Source organism: Ostrinia furnacalis, unplaced genomic scaffold, assembly GCF_004193835.3.
Source record: "Ostrinia furnacalis isolate ACB-3 unplaced genomic scaffold, ASM419383v2 OfSCF4936, whole genome shotgun sequence".
Lineage (NCBI taxonomy): Eukaryota > Metazoa > Arthropoda > Insecta > Lepidoptera > Crambidae > Ostrinia > Ostrinia furnacalis.
This window is the reverse complement of record NW_021135175.1, coordinates 385,823-404,076: the sequence shown is the minus strand read 5'-3', so window position 1 is coordinate 404,076 and position 18,254 is coordinate 385,823. Positions and strand designations below refer to the sequence as shown.

Below are 18,254 nucleotides of genomic sequence, written 5' to 3'. Positions count from 1 at the left end.
CATTTTTTTTGTTGGAAACTTACAAAGATCTTTCTACATTTCCGGTCGGTCGACCAATTACATCGACGGTCGACAACTATAACTCATTATAATCCTCTAAAACGGGAAAAGAGGTATTTATTTGATATGACAACTAATCCAGGCTGCTGCACTGAATATATAATTAAGCTTTAGCCGTTCGCATAACTGTGTGAATCGAGGCTTTATACAGAGGCCGTACCGACAAGCTACGCCCTGCTGTATGGTATGATGGGCTAAGACCTATCACCCGCCCGCGGCGCAACCACGCCGCCTTCCACAAGCGCAGGCGCCTTTATTTACGCCGCAGCGCCGCGCCGCCGCCGCCGCCGCATGCCCAGCGCTGCCAGAGCACCGCGGAAAGCGCCATTAAAGACCGACCAGAACACCAAGGTAACCCGCGTCCCTAGACGACGCGCCATCTATGTACAGGTATGTGCTGGCCGCTTAAAATATTGTTATTTTAAATGCAATGTACCTAATATCCGGTTACAGAATTTATTGTACCGAGATACCTATTCGATTCCCGATTTGAACCCAGATGATCATAATCATCATAACCATGCGAGTAAACATAATTAATTATACATAACAATTAATTATACACGTCGGCGCAGAGACGTTGATATTAAGAATATTCTTAATCGCATCCGTCGACACGAGTACATTCTGAGATTACCCACTTGTTAAAAAAAAAAAAATGATCAAACGAACTTACCAAGTGAAGTTCGATCTAAATTATCCTGTTTTCGCCGAAGAGATTTAAGGTCCCTCCCAACCCGAAGATTTCTATATCTTCTTCCCTGGAGGTAAACGTCAATGTCATCTCTTCTCTAAATATAATGAGACCGCTCGGACACCGAGCCCACAGCGTGGTAGGGGTGGGGTTGCCCGCTCTTTTGTTTTTTACTACTACTACGCTGAATATTGTGTGCGGATTGGCTTGTCGTACAGGGGTACTACACGGTAAAATAAATCTCTTCGGCGAAAACAGGATAATTTAGATCGAACTTCACTTGGTAAGTTCGTTTGATCATCTAAAAATACGACATAAAAAAAAACGTGGGTTTCTTGGCGTAAGAAGATAAATAAGTATTTTATTACGAAAGTGGATACGCTACTTACTTGCGTGTAGGTACTTAGTTGTCTATATTTTTAAACTGATGTACATCTTTGGTATTAAAGCGACGTAGGTGGGAAACATAAATTTAAAATTGCAATGCTAAATTGCTTTATTTTATTGAAACACGACACTTAGTTTTTACCCGACTGCACCAGAAGGAGGGTTATTACAAGCGCATTTTCATAAGACGATCGAAATCATGTTAAGAAATTATTAATACTTTCATAATTTTAGATATGTAGTCTCATAGTTTTTCTGCAAACAAATTGCAATCATAACACAACTTTATATTTTACCAGTTTTATCTGAAGTTTCAATCTGGTTGCATCACAAATTAGAGCACGATTTTAGTACGTATAAAATTATGCAACGTGAAATATGAAAGCTAGTTGCAATATTTTATTTCTGTTTAATCCGAAACTGAAATAAGCTTTGAAACGTTATAAATAAATTACGCTTTTAAAATAGTATGTGCGATGTTCACACAGGCAGTTCTAGTGAAATTCAAATTAAAATTCAAATCGTGAATTTTTCATTCTTGTTTTGTTATTCACTTTTGAAACAACTCAGTATTTTAGTATTCGTACCACGTGCCCCACGTTTCGCTAATTTGAGGCCAGAAAGTCAAGAAATATTTGAGAGTTAGTCCTTATAAATATATTATTTATGGGCCAAAGCGAGCAAAACGAATTCCAAACAAAATACATTATTTTATATTCTGTTAAATTCTGTTAAAAATTCAACTACAAAACTCGTAAGAAACTTATAGGATTTTAAATGATTGTGGAATCTATTAAAATATTAAGGCTTGGTATTTCTGCTAAAGTAGGTATTTCGCGCTGTCAAAATCTGCGCGCGCAATACTTCGCCGAAGACAGCGCGCCAAAGAGCTCTCGCGGCTACACAGTATAGAAATACGCAGTTGGTTAGGTTAGGCTTCCGTTCAAGCGTCACACTCACAGCACTTTCTAATACAAATCATATCCAAGTGATACAAATTAAAACAACTTTCAAAATTTTTGGGAATATATTTAATTTTTAGAATCGAATAAATATAGAATATAACTGCCAAAGTAAACACGGTTTAAAGAGGCGTGGCGTCACCTGACCTTCCGGAAGTTCCGCGCCGGCTAAAAGAATTTCAAGATTACGTCACCCGACCTATCGGTAGATCCTCGGGAGCTTGAGCGATTGGAAAAACATTTTATGATCAGTTACTCGTAGTAGCGATTATTTAGAGCTTGGATAATAAATTATAGTTGTTGCAATTCACAAAGCTTTGCCTGTAGTTAATTACATTAATCAGTACACGCATCAATTTTGTTCAGTCTTTTTGTTTATTAATAAATAAAAATATCATACTAAAATTGCATACATATTTGTTTGTATTGTTCTGGGTGTTTTCTTTCCATAATTTATGTATAACGTATGTACGGGGCTCTGTATCGAAAATCACTATGAGCAATGAGCATCACACACGGTTACCTGGAGTGCANTTAAAATATTAAACATAGTGGGTATCTAATCTGATTATAGAGAACATTACAGCAGCAATACATAAGTTATGAAGTAGGTATGCCAAACTGAAATAAAAGCTAGTAAAAAAGCGACTAACTACGAGTAAAACTAGGGTAATCGACGCAAAAATCGTACACATCATCATAAAGTTTTGATAGTTTAAGACAAACTTGGGGTTTCAAATTCTGAGAAGGTTTGAAACAATATCCCTTGTGATAAAACTTTCTGGGCAGTAGTGATCTAAGATTCTAAAACATGTTACAAGAATTTTTAGTCATGAATATTAACATCATCATTTCTGTTTAAGGCCTCAAGTGAGAGGCCAAGTTTCCTAATCATAAGTCATCAATGGTAACACACGTTGGTTGTAGACTTTCGTCTTCAGTCACTGAGGTATTTCCACCCACAAGTTGGACCGACGACGTCGTAAAGGCGCTGGCCGCAGGCCGCTATTAATCGGGCAACATGGAAAGCATTGGAGGAGACCTATGTTCAGCAGTGGACGTCCTATAGCTGAGATGATGATGATGAATATCAGCATCACCACTATCATGTTTTTTAAGTTACAGAATTATACCAACTTCATTCACAATTATACAATGGTGTACAATACTTTTCCGTTTCCATCTGTAACCCGATAAGATTATAGGAGAGTAGCAATATTTCTCTGTAAACGAAACCCAGCTCAATTTAATTTTAGTAAGAAGCTTAAGATCCAACAGCTTCGTAAGTATACACTAGGACTAATAATAAAAGACCCAACTCGACGGGAAAATATCTTTTGAAGTTACGAATGAAATGAATCGTAAGAGGTTCTGTAATAACTTAGTTGTAAGGGTATTGGTAATTTCAAATCTTGTAGAATATTAAAAAGAAATTTATGTTAATAAGTAGGTATGTTACTTTTTCGGTTGATTTATCAAATCAAATGATGATCGTTTGATTATGCAGTTGGTTTGGCTGCAACTCAGTTTACTATTGTGAATGGCTAACTCGTAGTAGCTTCAACCATCAATTACCTACGTTCATATTACTACTTATCGTACTAAAAACTCAACCGTAGCCACTCATATTAGCTCCAACCATCATTACGTTCATGAGCGATCATTCGCCAGATGAGCGGAGTGCATGAGGAAGTATGGCCGATAAAACGGTCTTTTAGACCAGGCAGTAAAAATAAAAGGGTCTTTTAGATCGTAAGAGCTTCGACTGCGGACACGTCATGCGTTGTCAGTGACTGTAAATGTGTCTCCGGACTATACTTTCAGCATCCCGTTACGTACCGAACATTTTATGTAAGGCCATTGTCAGTTACCATTGCTAAGTCGATGAACTTTGCTTGAGATCGGTTTCCAAAACAATTATGTACACAAGTTTAACTGCAATGTGCTAAACCATAGTTCGTTTCAATGAAAAGACGTCCACTGCTGGACAAAACTTCTGGTCATATGCTGCCATCTTTATCCAGGCATTTTCACTAGATCTTCGGTTAATAGAGCAGCATGACTATTGTTTACACTGCGTCTTCCAATAGTAGAGTGCTCTATTAGCCATTTGTCGTATATTTTTTGCGGCCGCAGTCAGTCGCAATGCAGTATGATTTTCAAAGTGCAGAAACATTAGACAGTAAAAAATATTTCAAACGCAAACTTCACTTGGAATATAGCCATTATTCATATAACTGTTCGGCAATTAACGTGGGTTACGGATAACTTTAGACTTGATAATTTAATGGCATTAGTTTAATGAATCAAGCGTGTTTAATGTCATCTGCATATCGAAAACTAGTATACTAGAGATATATTGTAGATTTTATTTACCATTTTTATGCAATTTGGGCACTTAAAAATCTTGAGTTTCGTTCATTATATTGGTGTAAAAAGCAAAACAAAAGCTAAGCAGGTGATAAGAATAAAAGAAATTCTTTTTGTGCGTTCATCAAAATCAAGCACGTGCTTATGTGTGAAAAATCAATCGAGTTCGTTTGACGAGAATTTATAAAACTTAAATACTGTGAAGACAAAGCAAAAACCAAGCGCGATGACTCAACAAAACAATTTTGACTGACGAAACGTTTCATAGTTCACTGAAATAGAATTATCGCGTTTTCAATCAGCCTTTCAACCTCTTTTCACGTCGCTACATCGCTAAAAGCTTTCAGGACGCAACCCCTTTCTAAAAACTATTCGAGTTTTTGACTCAAATCTGTGCCATACCTTTACACATACCTATGTTGTGTAGTTATGTGCAGAGATGAAAAAAAATCTAATCTTTAACTATACAAAGGAATGATGTAAAAATAAGTTAAGCCGCTTATACTTTCGAGTTCGTTTCGTTGCGTATTCAAAGTGTCATCGAAAAACTTTGTATGAAAAATTAAACTGCGCCCCCTAGGGCGGCTATAATATAGGGGGCGCTGTTTAATTTTTCATACAAAGTTTTTCGATGACACTTTGAATACGCAACGAAACGAACTCGAAAGTTTTTCCTACTAGAGGTACTGTATGCCGGCCGCTACCATTCGGTCAATCTGGAAATCACTGAAGGAGGCAGCAGTGGACGTTCATTATACAATTCTATAAGTTCTCTCTTGATAAAAATGTTCTTAAGAAATACAATGTACAAGGATGCACATTGCACACAGTAATATCAAAAACTTGGCCAGATTTGGCAAAGGCGTGCGCTCGATATTGCCAGGGGTTGTTGACCTCATAAAAATTTAAAGGATTACTTACTGAACACTGGCACTAGTTCAAGTGTAGCATTTGTTCCGTTTGCAAAGAAAACAATTCATAGATGTTCGGATATTTCTGCCATTCTAATTTTAAATTTTGCGGTTTAATTGTATTAAGTTCTAAGTCTTAATACTCTTTCACATACCACATGTGAAAAAGTATTACGTATTTTTTATGTTGGCCTACTTTGTTGTGTGTAGGTACTAGGTACGTTATTAGCTTTTACCAAAAATAAATCTTCCCAGAAGACTCCTAGTTAAAATAGCATAGAGGAAAACTAAGGTTTAGATATTTTCCATCATACTGAGAAAAGAGAAATTCTACATAATTTATTAAATTCGCAACATACTTACTTATTTACTAAATAAGTATAAGTAAGTATTTTAGCATGCTCTCGTGCAAGTAAAGTAACTAAGCACCTACATGTTTATGTAACTACTTACTTAGCGCGGGCCTTTATGAGCTCCGGCCAATTATTTCATTATGTTAACGAGTGCACTCAATACGGCGAGTCAGAAATCTTTCGAGAGCCCACGTCCCGCACTTACGTAGCCTTCCCTTAACTGCCTCCTGAGTAAATACGGCCCTTAACGTTTATTTCTTTTATTGCCCGAGCTACAATAAGCATAATCCACTTTTCACTAGAGCCGACTTTCTTGATTTGCAAAGGTCGAAGGGCATTACCATAGAGCAAACCGCATAAAAATTTAACCATATTCCCTAAATGTAGGTACTGTCGACAGCACATTAGGCTACACATTTTTGTTGTAAAATCGCTCTTATTGCAAAGTAACAGCAGCTCTGAGTTTATAGCGTGATTTTCTAGTCTGTACCTTAAACCCTGACCAGCATATTAATGGACAGTGATTTGAATAGTAACTTGTAGTTAGATTGGTGGTGCCAAATTGAATCGTAATGAAATCGTTTTGAGTGAAACGTGGGTTGAAAATTGCGAAAACTGTTTCTGAATTGTTAACACAACAAATTGCTTGATGGATTCCCGTACGGATTTGTAATTCGTTTACGAAATTATACAATAGAATAATTACATTTCAGCGTTTCATAAAATGTTTTTACGGATTGTCCATTTCGTTTTACTACGTGTTGTAAATTTGAGTGTATTTTTGAGTCTCTTTGTGTTTAAATATTTACTTAGGTAAGTATTTTAAATACAGTTTGATACGGTTGATTCCTAATCTAATAATGTGGGTTGCTAACCAATGCATATTAACTTACCAACTCGTAGATGTTACACGGTATTTATCTAATACAGATTTCCTTTTGTTACTCATAATATAACATTCCACAAAACTACCTCAGGAAAACTTATGTCCGCACGTCGAATGCATTAGAAATAACATTTCCCGACTTAGTTTTGACAATATGCTGATGACTTTCAGTTCCGAAGTTCGGATAATCCTACATTCGCTGTGTGGGAAGGGAACCGCAGCGCACACTCAGCGGAATCGCTATGAAATCTCAAGGGGATTATCGGAATATCCGTCTTTTATCTAACGTCATGGTTCTTGCAGAAGTTTGGAAACTTGGCCTTTGAAATATTACTTTTTACAAGCTTTTTATTACTTTCATTAAAGTATAGTGTGACAGTGAATTTATTTATAGAAATCTTTAAAAATGTTTCAAATATAATTTTAAAGAAATCGCTCTTATATTTTCACACAGTCACAATTATTCAAACAAATCGCTAAGAAACCTCAAGGGGATAATCGGAATATTCGTCTTATATCTAACATCATGGTTCTTACTTTTTGCAGAAGAAGTTTGAAAATACCTAACTTAGGTTTTGAAAATGTGACTATGAATTTTTTAAAGAAATCGTCTTTGACGTACACTCACACAACGAAATCGCTATGAAATCTTAAGGGTATTATCACAGAATACATAATAGTAGCAACAGAAATTGCACTCCTTTGTGTAAGATCAGATGCCGACATTTTAACGGTAATAATAATAATGCAAAATATTCAACGCACATGGTGCATTCGAAATCGCACCTTACTACTACGCTCACAAGAGCGCAATTTTTTTGTATTCAGAATTGACCTACCTCACAGCTCAAGCGTCAGGGTTGTATAAGCAAAGTAAATAATAAACAAAAAATTAATTTTAAGAAGCATTTATTGTATTTATGATTGGTAAACTTTAATCTGTTGGTGTTTGTATAATCGTACCATCTCTAAAGTATCTATTAATAAACTTCAGTATTGCGATAACTCGAAATTAGACAAACAGTTTAAAAAAGGTGTAGTGTCGGAAAATAGAAACGGTGAAGTAAAGTTAATGTTTTTATTAGCTAAAATAATTTTTTGTCATAAGTATTTCAAAATTATTTAAAAAGTGTAGTTTTTTTTAATTATTTAAATCACTACAGTAGGAAAGATTTAATTGTTTGTTTGTTTGTTTGGAGGCAATAGGCTCCGAAAAAAAATTCTTTCACGATTTAGAATCCTATTTTTTTTCTATGTAGGCTATAAATATTTTCAAAAACTTTAGTCCAAAATCTTTGATAAAATTCGACGTTTAATTAATAAATTAGATAACAAATTATTGATACTTTTTTTTTCAGTACGATTTTAGTACTTGTTTTTCAGAAATTCTACGATTTAGCTAAACTTCTTAAGTGTTTATATTTTATGCATAATTTTTTAACTTCTAAAACATACATATTATATCCTATAGTCTATCCAATATAGCTTGATTAGAATGACAGCTGCCATCAAAAGTAACGACATAACTTTGTAGTAGCGATCAATGAGAGCTAAATATTGGCGGACAAGAAATAATTCACGTCTGACCTACAAACAATATTTTCGACGACAGTGCTTCCAATAAAAATGTTAATTTCGTGTAAATGCAGCGTTAAATTACACCAATAAGTAGTAGTTCATCAATCAAGCTAGAGTATTAACGACGTCTCTACAAGGTTATCTCGAGTTACAAAAATGTTAGTGTTGGGACATATCGACAAATGTCATAATAAATTAAAACTATTTTTTTAACATATTTAACAAAATTTTTTTCTAACTAATTTTTTAACATATTTAAGTCAAGTTATACGTTTTTCTAAATGTTCACTATTAAAAACCAAAAAACATTTCATTCTTAAATAATCAAACATCGGAAATCAATCACCGGTAATTTTTTGGGGATTCATAGCACCGTTGCTCTAGAAGAGATACCCACCGCCCTCTAGCGAGAGGAAAAAACCACTGAAGAACACTGATGATAATGACTACGACTTAGGTTGTACACCCTTGACATGCATTTTAAATTTTACTGTCTTTCAATTTAAATCATAATTGTCATTTTTATGAATAAATATTATGAAGAAAATTGATTGCATTTTTTATATCATTTTTTCGAAAACTTATCGATACATCTATGTGAACCGTACGAAACATACCCATCACTAGTCACATTCGTTTGACAGCCGTCATTCTAATCAAGCTATGTTGGATAGACTATATTGATAGATGACGTGCCTCGTATTTTATTAAAATTATTACCTGACTAGGTTAAAAAGGTGTGGAATGTTATTTTGGAGATAACTTGGTTCCATAGAAATATAGAGAGATGCTAAGTACCTAAATAGAAACGGTGAAGTAAAGTTAATGTTTTTATTAGCTAAAATAATTTTTTGTCATAAGTATTTCAAAATTATTTAAAAAGTGTAGTTTTTTTTAATTATTTAAATCACTACAGTTAATTATTATTCCTAAATATTTTACGATTTTTCATTAAAGAAGAATAAAAGTGCTGTTGGAACAATAAACCTTGATTTCGACGATGATCGACCGAGCGTGTATAGAAATACGCGTGTGCTCACAGGCGCGTCCCGGCGTGTGGCTGCCCTGACTGATTTGCAACTTGAAGTTTTCGTGCGCTGTAGGTAATTATCTCGGCCGGCATAGGCGAGTGACGGAGGCCTGGTATTATCGGAATATCCGTCTTTTATCTGATGTCATACTTCTTGTAGTTTGGAAGCTTGGCCGTGGTAATATTACTTTTTAAAAGAACGGTGTGACAGAAGAAATCCTTAAAAATTTATGACAATTATTTTTTTAAAGATCGCCCTTATATTTTCACACAGTCACCGCTGTAAAATCTCAAGGGGATTATCGGAATATCAATTGGATTCATAAATAAATTTGGTTTTTTACTTCTCGTTACACAAACAATCACTTTCTGACATTCGTAATACTTTATTGGCAAGCAAAACCTAGGAAATATTCTTATTGTGTTGCCAGCAGTTCATTAGAGAGACATCAAAGGTTCCTAAATCTCTTGTTAGTATTTTTAAGGAAAGGAATACAAAAATCTCAGGACTGACAACATAAAAAATATAACGGTGGCACGTTGTTATTTGTGAAAGATACGATTTTGCTTCAAATAAATAAATTATCTTATCAAAAAGGTAGTCTGATGGTATTAGCCGGATTCATGAATTGCGTGGTATCTTAAAATTTAGCATGAGCCGTAAAAAGTGACGCACTAAAAGAACACTAACCAGCACTAACCCGGTAGGATGTTTTTAGGTACGGATGACTTACTTAGATGTTTCTAGGCAGACTAGTCATTGTAGATAGATACCGACAAATCTTCGAATCCGAATCATGTTCCAGAAAATTGATGCAATTCACAAATTTTCAATTTTTCAAAGGTGGTAGTGAATTTAAACGATGGTGAAAGCTCTTTTGAGACTAAAGTCCACTGCTGGTGTGTAGACCACGTTACACGTGCTACGATATTTTGTGCATTTTCATATGCGAATTGGAATCCTAAGTCCATAAAAATGCAGTCCATATCCATCAACGACTACTTTTCTCCATTAATCGTCTCGAATAGTCTTGCTAGAAATCGAACGGGAGAAACTTCACCGCTAAGGCTGGGTTGCACAATCTTACTTTAACTTTGACAAATGTCATAAGTCTGTCAAACTCTATACAAAAACCACCGGTTATCGTTATAGTTACTGTTAAAGTTAGCTGGTGCAACCCAGCCTAAGTGTTAGTCTAGGTTATCGCCAGTTTACGAGCAAAACGCTTTATTTACCAGCGGGTGGGCTCGTATTAATTTTATTGGGCCATTGTGGCTACGGAGTGGACGTCGGCGGCTACTCCTTTGTGTGTTTCTTTTGTTCCGCTTTGTAGGTGACCGTGTCATGACATAACTGGGGTGCGGAAAACTGACGTGATGACAAAATCAAATGACACAAGAAAGTGCTGACTGGACATGATTAAACGCTTGGTATTCGTTATGAGTAACTTATAGATAGTGGAACGTTTACTAAAAGTTGGTTACTCTTCTATTGATTCCTTCAATAGTTCAGTCCCTACTGAGAATATAAAATCTAGGAACTGGAAATCATAATTATTTGAATCTTTAGTCAATTAGATAAATTGCTTTCAATTAAAGTAGGTATTATGATGGAAACAAAAAGTGCACATCTCAAATTATTGTCTCAATTAGGTACGAATTGTTTCTTTAATAAATACTACTAAGACTGTCCGAACTAGACCATATTTTATATTTTGATTCAGATAAGTTACCAACGAATCTCAAATTATCATTTAATAAATCAAGTCTCAGGATTTGACTGGGTTCAAATTATNATTCCTTTCCATCTAAATCCCTCCACAATTTATTGCTGGTTCGTGCTCCGCGAATTTCTTTGGAAGTTTACAGACCGACGAAAACTTTTCTTCATTAGGTTCGCAAATAGACATTTAATTTATACTTTTTGTAACATATTTATTTGTTATTTCTAATGCTTTCCTGACATATTATCAATCAATATAACATACAACATGCATTTCTCTAAGCCAATCTTGTCGTAAACTTAATGATGATGAATGTTTTTTTGAATGAGTCATACATTTACGAGTCCAAGGATATTTATTTATTTTAATTGTACTCGTTAAAAATCTCTGTTTTTTTTAAACTGGAAGATAATAAAAAATCACAATCAAATCTATCAGCAATTGTTTATTCTGTTTATTCTTCCAGTTGACGTATTTTTAATCATCAAACAACGAAGATTGCGTTCTGTCTTTGTTTGAATCCAGCCAAATTAATGAATGGGGGTATTCATGAGGAACTTGGTCGGCTATTTTGGGATTTGCAATCTAACTTTTTTATTACTTCTAATGCGCTTCTAAGAACTTTCGAAGAAATAACTTATTTAGGCGTTACAATCAAATTGTAATTTTTGTTTTAGCTTCTCCCCATTATTTTTATAAAATTGTTTTAGTGCTTTGATTTTCTATAACTTATTTTTTCCCATCAGACTGTAACACCAAATTCTGTTTTAGGTACGGATCGGAAAACAAAACTACTGTACAGTTACTAAAGTTAGTGTAAACGTTAATATAACAAGTATTTAATTCACTCTAAAATAGATTCAGTTTCATTAATTTTGAATTATTCAAAAATAACCTTTATCATAAAGTACTTTTGTAGCGGCCCAATCAAACCGAACTAAGTATTTTTATTGTTCCCAACATCAATCAACTGGCCTACAAAAAGCAATCAACGTCAGATAGTTCCACACTCGAGAACAGAGGCCGCTAGTGCCGCTAATGTGACCTACGGGAAAACGCCTGTTGCTTCACATTATACAAGAGCTACGTAGGACGATATGATTGATATGTTCTGTCACCAATTTGTTCTATTAAATCCCGCTTCAGGCTTTACCTTCAAAATTGAGATGCATTATGTAACTAACTAGCGGCCGCCCGCGACTTCGTACGCGTAAATCCCGTTTTTCCCGCTAATTCCCGTTCCCGTGGGAATTTCGGAAATTCCTTTCTTAGTGCACCTCTACGGTACCTAAGCTACGTCCCTTCCAAATTTCAAGTGCCTACGTTTAGCCGTTTAGGCTGTGCGTTGATCTGTCAGTCAGTCAGTCAGTTTCTCCTTTTATATATTTAGATACCTACTTAGTCAGACAAACGCTTGCTTGGTTTGGTTTCTCTCACGTCAAAACCATTCGCGCTCTTAGTGTTTTTTTTCGTACAAATTATATGATGTATGTGAGTACTTATTGCATAGTGGGCCGGAAGACGGCCCCCACTAGGTAGATCGACGATTTGGTGAAGATTGCGGACGGCGAAGGGTCGTGGAAATCCTTGGGGGAGGCCTTTCTTTGTCCAGCAGTGGACGTCATTTGGTTGAAACGAACATAGTACCTAATGGATTTTTTGTGTTCTTCAAATACATTTCGCTTTTATTTTAATACACTCAGATACAAGTTTCAATACAAACTAAAATAATGGCACAAATAATTGGATTGTTTTCAGTCAACAGCATCTAAAGCATCCAGAGAAAATATCCTTTTAAGCCAGACACGATAGAAAACAATTGGCATGTTACATTATATTGCCCAGGGCAAAGTGTTGAATTACAAGGGCTCTCCTTCGTTAGAAATCGAATACAAGTATTTAATTCAGCGTTAAAGCTGAAAAGGTCTTTAGCTGTTTTCTCTTGAAGAACGAATTCGTAAAGGAACGGCGCCGCGGTGTCCTTGTAAGAGCGCAGCTTATGCCTCGCTACGAATATAAGAAAAAAAACTGTTGCTTTTTTAATTAAAAAAGAATACACGCCAGTAATAATTCAGCATTTCATACACAATGAAGATGCAAACTGTGCAAACTTTGAGTTTGAAAAAGGAATCAGCATCGCTTAGAACTTTTTTTAAAATTTGAATTCGAAAAAAGAATCTGTTTAGAACGTTTCCATTCTTCTGCGTAGTAGCCTGAGAGCTGGAGGGTCTATCGATCTGATTTTATTTGCCGACCGATAACGCTGGTGACACAGCGGACACGATACCGCAGTGATAGCATGCCTTATCTCTCTGTTTACATACGATTGTGTACTTACGAGAAATAGTTTGTGGAAGTATGCTGGTTATCCGATCGATACAATGCTCATTCATGAGTACAGAGCCTAATCGGATTTAGACATTCTTTTGTTTTATCCTTCGTTGACACTGAAGAGATTTCAAGATTCTTTAGTCGAGTTCTTTTGACGTCTCTAGGCAGTTTTATCGACTGTAGTGTAAGCACATCTAAATATTTCACATTATTATTTAGTAATATTATATATTTTTATAGTGCGGTAAAAATAAACGGTCTAAGAAAATTCATTAAAATGAACGCCAAAATTTCCATAAAAATGCAAACACTGCAAAGCAAAAAATATTAAAATACTCTATTAATTAAAATACAGCTTACACAGACAAAAAAGTTTTATTTAACTAACTTGTTATTTAAAACTCTGTTCGTGTTATTTCAGCGTTCAGATTTTTGTATTTCATAATTGCTTGCAGTTGTGGAATGGCAAAAAATTTTCGTTAAACAAGAATTTTGATTCATTCAGTTCAGTCTTGACTAAAGACAATATTTGTGGGTGGACATCACAATAATGGCACTTAGAAGCGTTTATTTAAACCGTTATTGAATTATGCTTGGTGAATCTTTGACATCGACAATTTTTGAATTTTTGACATTGAGTATCTACATTGATAATATTGGAATTGAAATGTTTAATAATTAATTAATTTAATATTTGCATGTCAGAAATGACTAATTGTGAGACCTATCCATTAACTGTATCCATCTCCTGTACCACATTTATAGCAAATAAATGATGATTCTGATTTCTGACTTCTGATTCTGATTCTGACTCTTACTTAATTGGAAAACGTTTATTATTTTTATTACAAGCTTTATATTGACTTCACTTGTTAGTATGTGTGGGACAAATCTTGCAACTGAATTTAAGACCAGTTCTCCTCAACCGATTGAGCTGAAATTTGGTGTACTTATGTAAGTACAATGACAATGCAATATTATGGTATCATTGAGCTGGTCTGATGATGGAGTCGGGAGGTGGCCATAGGAACTCCTAAACAAAACGGCGGAAACTCATCGAGTTTGGGTTCGTTGGATTTGTCTTTTCGAGCACTTTAGTGTTAGATAATGTCCAGGGTTCTGAGATTAAGATATAGGTAACTAAAAAGTGTAAAATAAAATTATAATAAAAATAAACTTTTTAAAAAACAAGCTTTTATTCTGAATTTCGAAAGCTTGTAGCGCAAACAGAGAAAAAGAGGAATAAATTCCATGCGCGATACAAGCTTTCGAAACAAGCTTTCAGAATAAAAGCTTGTTTTTAAAAAAGTTTATTTTTATTATAATTTTTATACATTGAAATAATTACAAATACCGCAAAGTTATTTATTTTTGCAAGCAATTTCTTAGTTTTTGAATTGTTGTATGAACAATGAACATAGAGAAGTTCAGTAACGAAATTATTTTTCCATGTTCCATGTTTCAAAAAAGTTACTTATATTTTTAAATAGCTGAAGTTATTGTCTACACGTCCGTACTCTGACGCTAACAAGCCAAACATTCTTATTTTAAATGGCAAAGAGCTCGAACTTCAAAGTAACACGATCCCACGTTTGTTGACGAACTGTTTGCCAATTAGCCAATATACGCCCCCGTTTCGATAACAGCGACCTTGTCGCTATCTATGGCGAATAAATTAGGAACATCTATTTTTACAAGGTTTTTGAAATGTTGCCACATAACTGATTAACATAATTATCTAGGCACTGAATGTTCGAGGTGCACTTAAGTGATTTATGCACAGTTTCCATTTCTAACTAGTGTATTACACGTAACCTTACTTATCGTGTTACATGGTTTTATCCATGGTCACGTATTAACTAAGAAAGTGAACTAGAGTTTTTCAGTATCATTCATCTTAGTACTGATGAGAGCACATCACGCAATTCACTGCGGCATATAAAGCCGTAGTAGCTAATAAGTGCTAAGTATTGTGCAAAAAAAAATGAAAAGTCTGAGACGTCGACTGTACCTACTAACTACTTAATTGGAATGGTGGATGCCTAATTAATCAAGAATTTCTTGTTACCATTACTAGTATCTATTATGTATCAAATGTTATGATTGATTGCCCAATTTAAGTAGGTACGTTAACTGTCATGCGAAAACTGCTATAAGTTAATATAGCTTTTCCTACTACTACCTATCACTCCTTAGCATTCAGTTTTACCGTGTAGGTGCGGTTTATTATGTACAAATAATAATCATTATGATAAACTGTAATTTAGTCCCTATAATAGTGTCAGTAGCTATTTTTGGTTAATGAAAAAATTTGAAAACTCTCCCTCGTTTCAAACTCCAATTTGGCCAAACTTTCATTTTCATACAAAATAGACTCAATTTGCTGAATTGTATGCTTCAAGTAACGCAACAAGTTATTCGATTTGCATATTTATCAAACCCTTTGCGAAATTCGTCCCACACGTCCTTGTCTATTAGAAGTTAACCTAATTATTGTTGTAGACTGTGAACATCAATATTGTAACAAACTTGATTAGATCTATCTCAATAGGTAGGTATATGGAATATGTGTTTAATCAAAATAGTTTCTCTATAATACGTAACGAAATTTTCCTCGCTACTAATTTTATTGTAATTAATTTGGATACCTTTACTCTAGTATATTAATTAAAAATCTACAGAATTGTTGTACCTATGTTTTAACATGGTTTTTACTTTAGGATGGATTATTTAGGCTTCATTTCGGCACAAACTTTATTAACTCCTCATGCAGCGAGTTGATTTTGTAGCATCAAAATTACATAACAAACGATTGTTGTGTTCAAAACTCATATTATTCATGGAGATAAACAGACATGCGAACATTACACAGTTTATTAATGAGTTCCATCCAGCTGCGCGATGAATTAGGTCTAAACTTGTTGTTTGTCGTTTTAATGGGATTTGTTGTTATTCTGCCAGTATTAACAATGAAGTAGAATACTTATGATCCTGAACTTTCCTGGTTCATTGGAATTGGAATGTATTTAGTAAATACTCGTATCTATACTACATGTATAAGTGTAAACAAGTACAGAATATTATTTTACTGTGTAAGTAGGTACTCTGCTAGTCTGCGTGCCTGTGTCTTATGTTTTTAAGCCTATACACACAGCCTAACATTTTATTTTTTTAAATAAATGTAACATGTAATTTTATCTATTGTAAGAAAATTTGTTAAAATGAACTCATACATGAGTTCGACAACAGTCACTTGAGACATTTTCTTACTCACATAGAAACGACATGATATAATTTTATTCTTTTGTTACGCCCGTGACCTTAATTAGTCATTACGCGTGTCGTTTTGGCTCCTTTGTCCTCAACTCCTACAAAGGGCACTAACGAAGTTCTGTAGGGAACATTGAAGGCAGGGACATTCTCGTAGTTACCCTAGTAGACAGCCAAGGTCGTATTCATTACCTTTCGTTACCTTGGAAAACTGTTTTTAAAAGAATGTTCTAGTTCACTCATGACTATCTTTGTTTCAGGACTGAAAGAACAGAAGACACCGTATCAAGCAGCGGCAACCTAACCAATAATGCAGTCCGTCACAAAATCGTCGTGATGGGAGCAGCCAAAGTCGGCAAATCCTCGCTCATCTCACAGTTCCTCTACAACACTTTCTCGCCTAAATACAAAAGGACGATCGAAGAGATGCACCACGGAGACTTTAATGTTTCTGGTGTGAGACTGACGCTGGATATCCTCGACACATCAGGAGCGTACGAGTTCCCAGCGATGAGGGCGCTGTCTATGCAGTCAGCGGATGCCTTCATACTCGTGTACGACATAACAGACGCGGACAGCTTCGCAGAAGTCAGGACCTTGAGGGATCAGATCCACGAGACGAAGGAAAGCACAGCAGTCCCGATAGTCGTAGTCGGCAACAAAGTGGACTTGGCAGAGACAGGAGCGCGACAAGTAAGTTTCATTTTCTATTTAAATACCCATAAAAATAAAAATAAAAATAAAAGTATTTAAGTATGTTTATATCCGTTGTCTAGCACCCATAGTACAAGCTTTGCTTAGTTTGGTACTAGAAGCGTAGTGTAAAATGTCCAGGGATATTTATTTATTTATTTATAACCTTTACCGATGACATTTTGCCGGTCTTATTTTTCTTTGAATTAAAAATATCTGCAATACCAGCACTTTTTATAAAGATCCGATATCAATGCGGATAATTTAATTACGTCAACAGTCACGCTTCGTTCTTGCTTTCTAAGAATAAAAGAGCATTCCTGAAAAACAAACAGTAAGGCTTAGGTATACTTATCTATTCGCTGTAATATCTTCCTCGCAGAAGAATTACTTGTTGCGTAAAGTTCTTACCTAGTTTGTGCGCAGCAAAGTTACGCAAAAGTTATTACGTACTACGTTTTGTAGCTAACATTATTTTGCCCAAGAACAAAAATTACGGGCCCTCCAGGCGAAGCTTGTACTATATCGTAACGCCAGCAAATATTAGTCTTCCGTCAATCACTTTTATTGTATTTCTCTGGCTATGCGGACGGAATTGGAAATTGGAAAAACAGGCAATATCTCCACAAACCGTTCAATCTGTAATCATCCTCCAACTTATTACATTAAGATATTAAATAATGTTGCTTTTGTATTTAATGTTTTACTGCTTTCCTTTTGAAAAGTTTTGTGTAAGTACATACTTAATTATTATGCGTTGATAAACCTATTAGTACGTGTGCCTGAAAAATCGTTCTACAGTTTTCTATCCTAAAACGATTTACTTACTATGTTGCTAGTGAAATGCGAATAGATAAGTTACTTGAAAAAGTTTTTTTAAATTGATTTTCATATCACAAGTTAAGTCTGAAAGGTATTTTTCGAATATGAACATTATAAACGCTACACCAATATTAACTGTCAAAAGCTTCAACTTGCCGCCAATTTCGCCATCGCCCTATTTAT

The 18,254-nt window shown here is 35.0% G+C and overlaps 1 protein-coding gene across 1 annotated transcript in view; it reads left to right on the top strand.

Moving 5' to 3' along the window:
* Positions 1-18,254, top strand: part of LOC114360326 (ras-related protein Rap-2b) — a 36,289-nt gene that overhangs the window by 10,148 nt on the left and 7,887 nt on the right. The window contains exon 2 of the mRNA XM_028315006.1: positions 16,817-17,249. Within this exon, the coding sequence (XP_028170807.1) occupies positions 16,817-17,249 (433 nt within the window). The remainder of the gene's footprint in view (positions 1-16,816; positions 17,250-18,254) is intronic.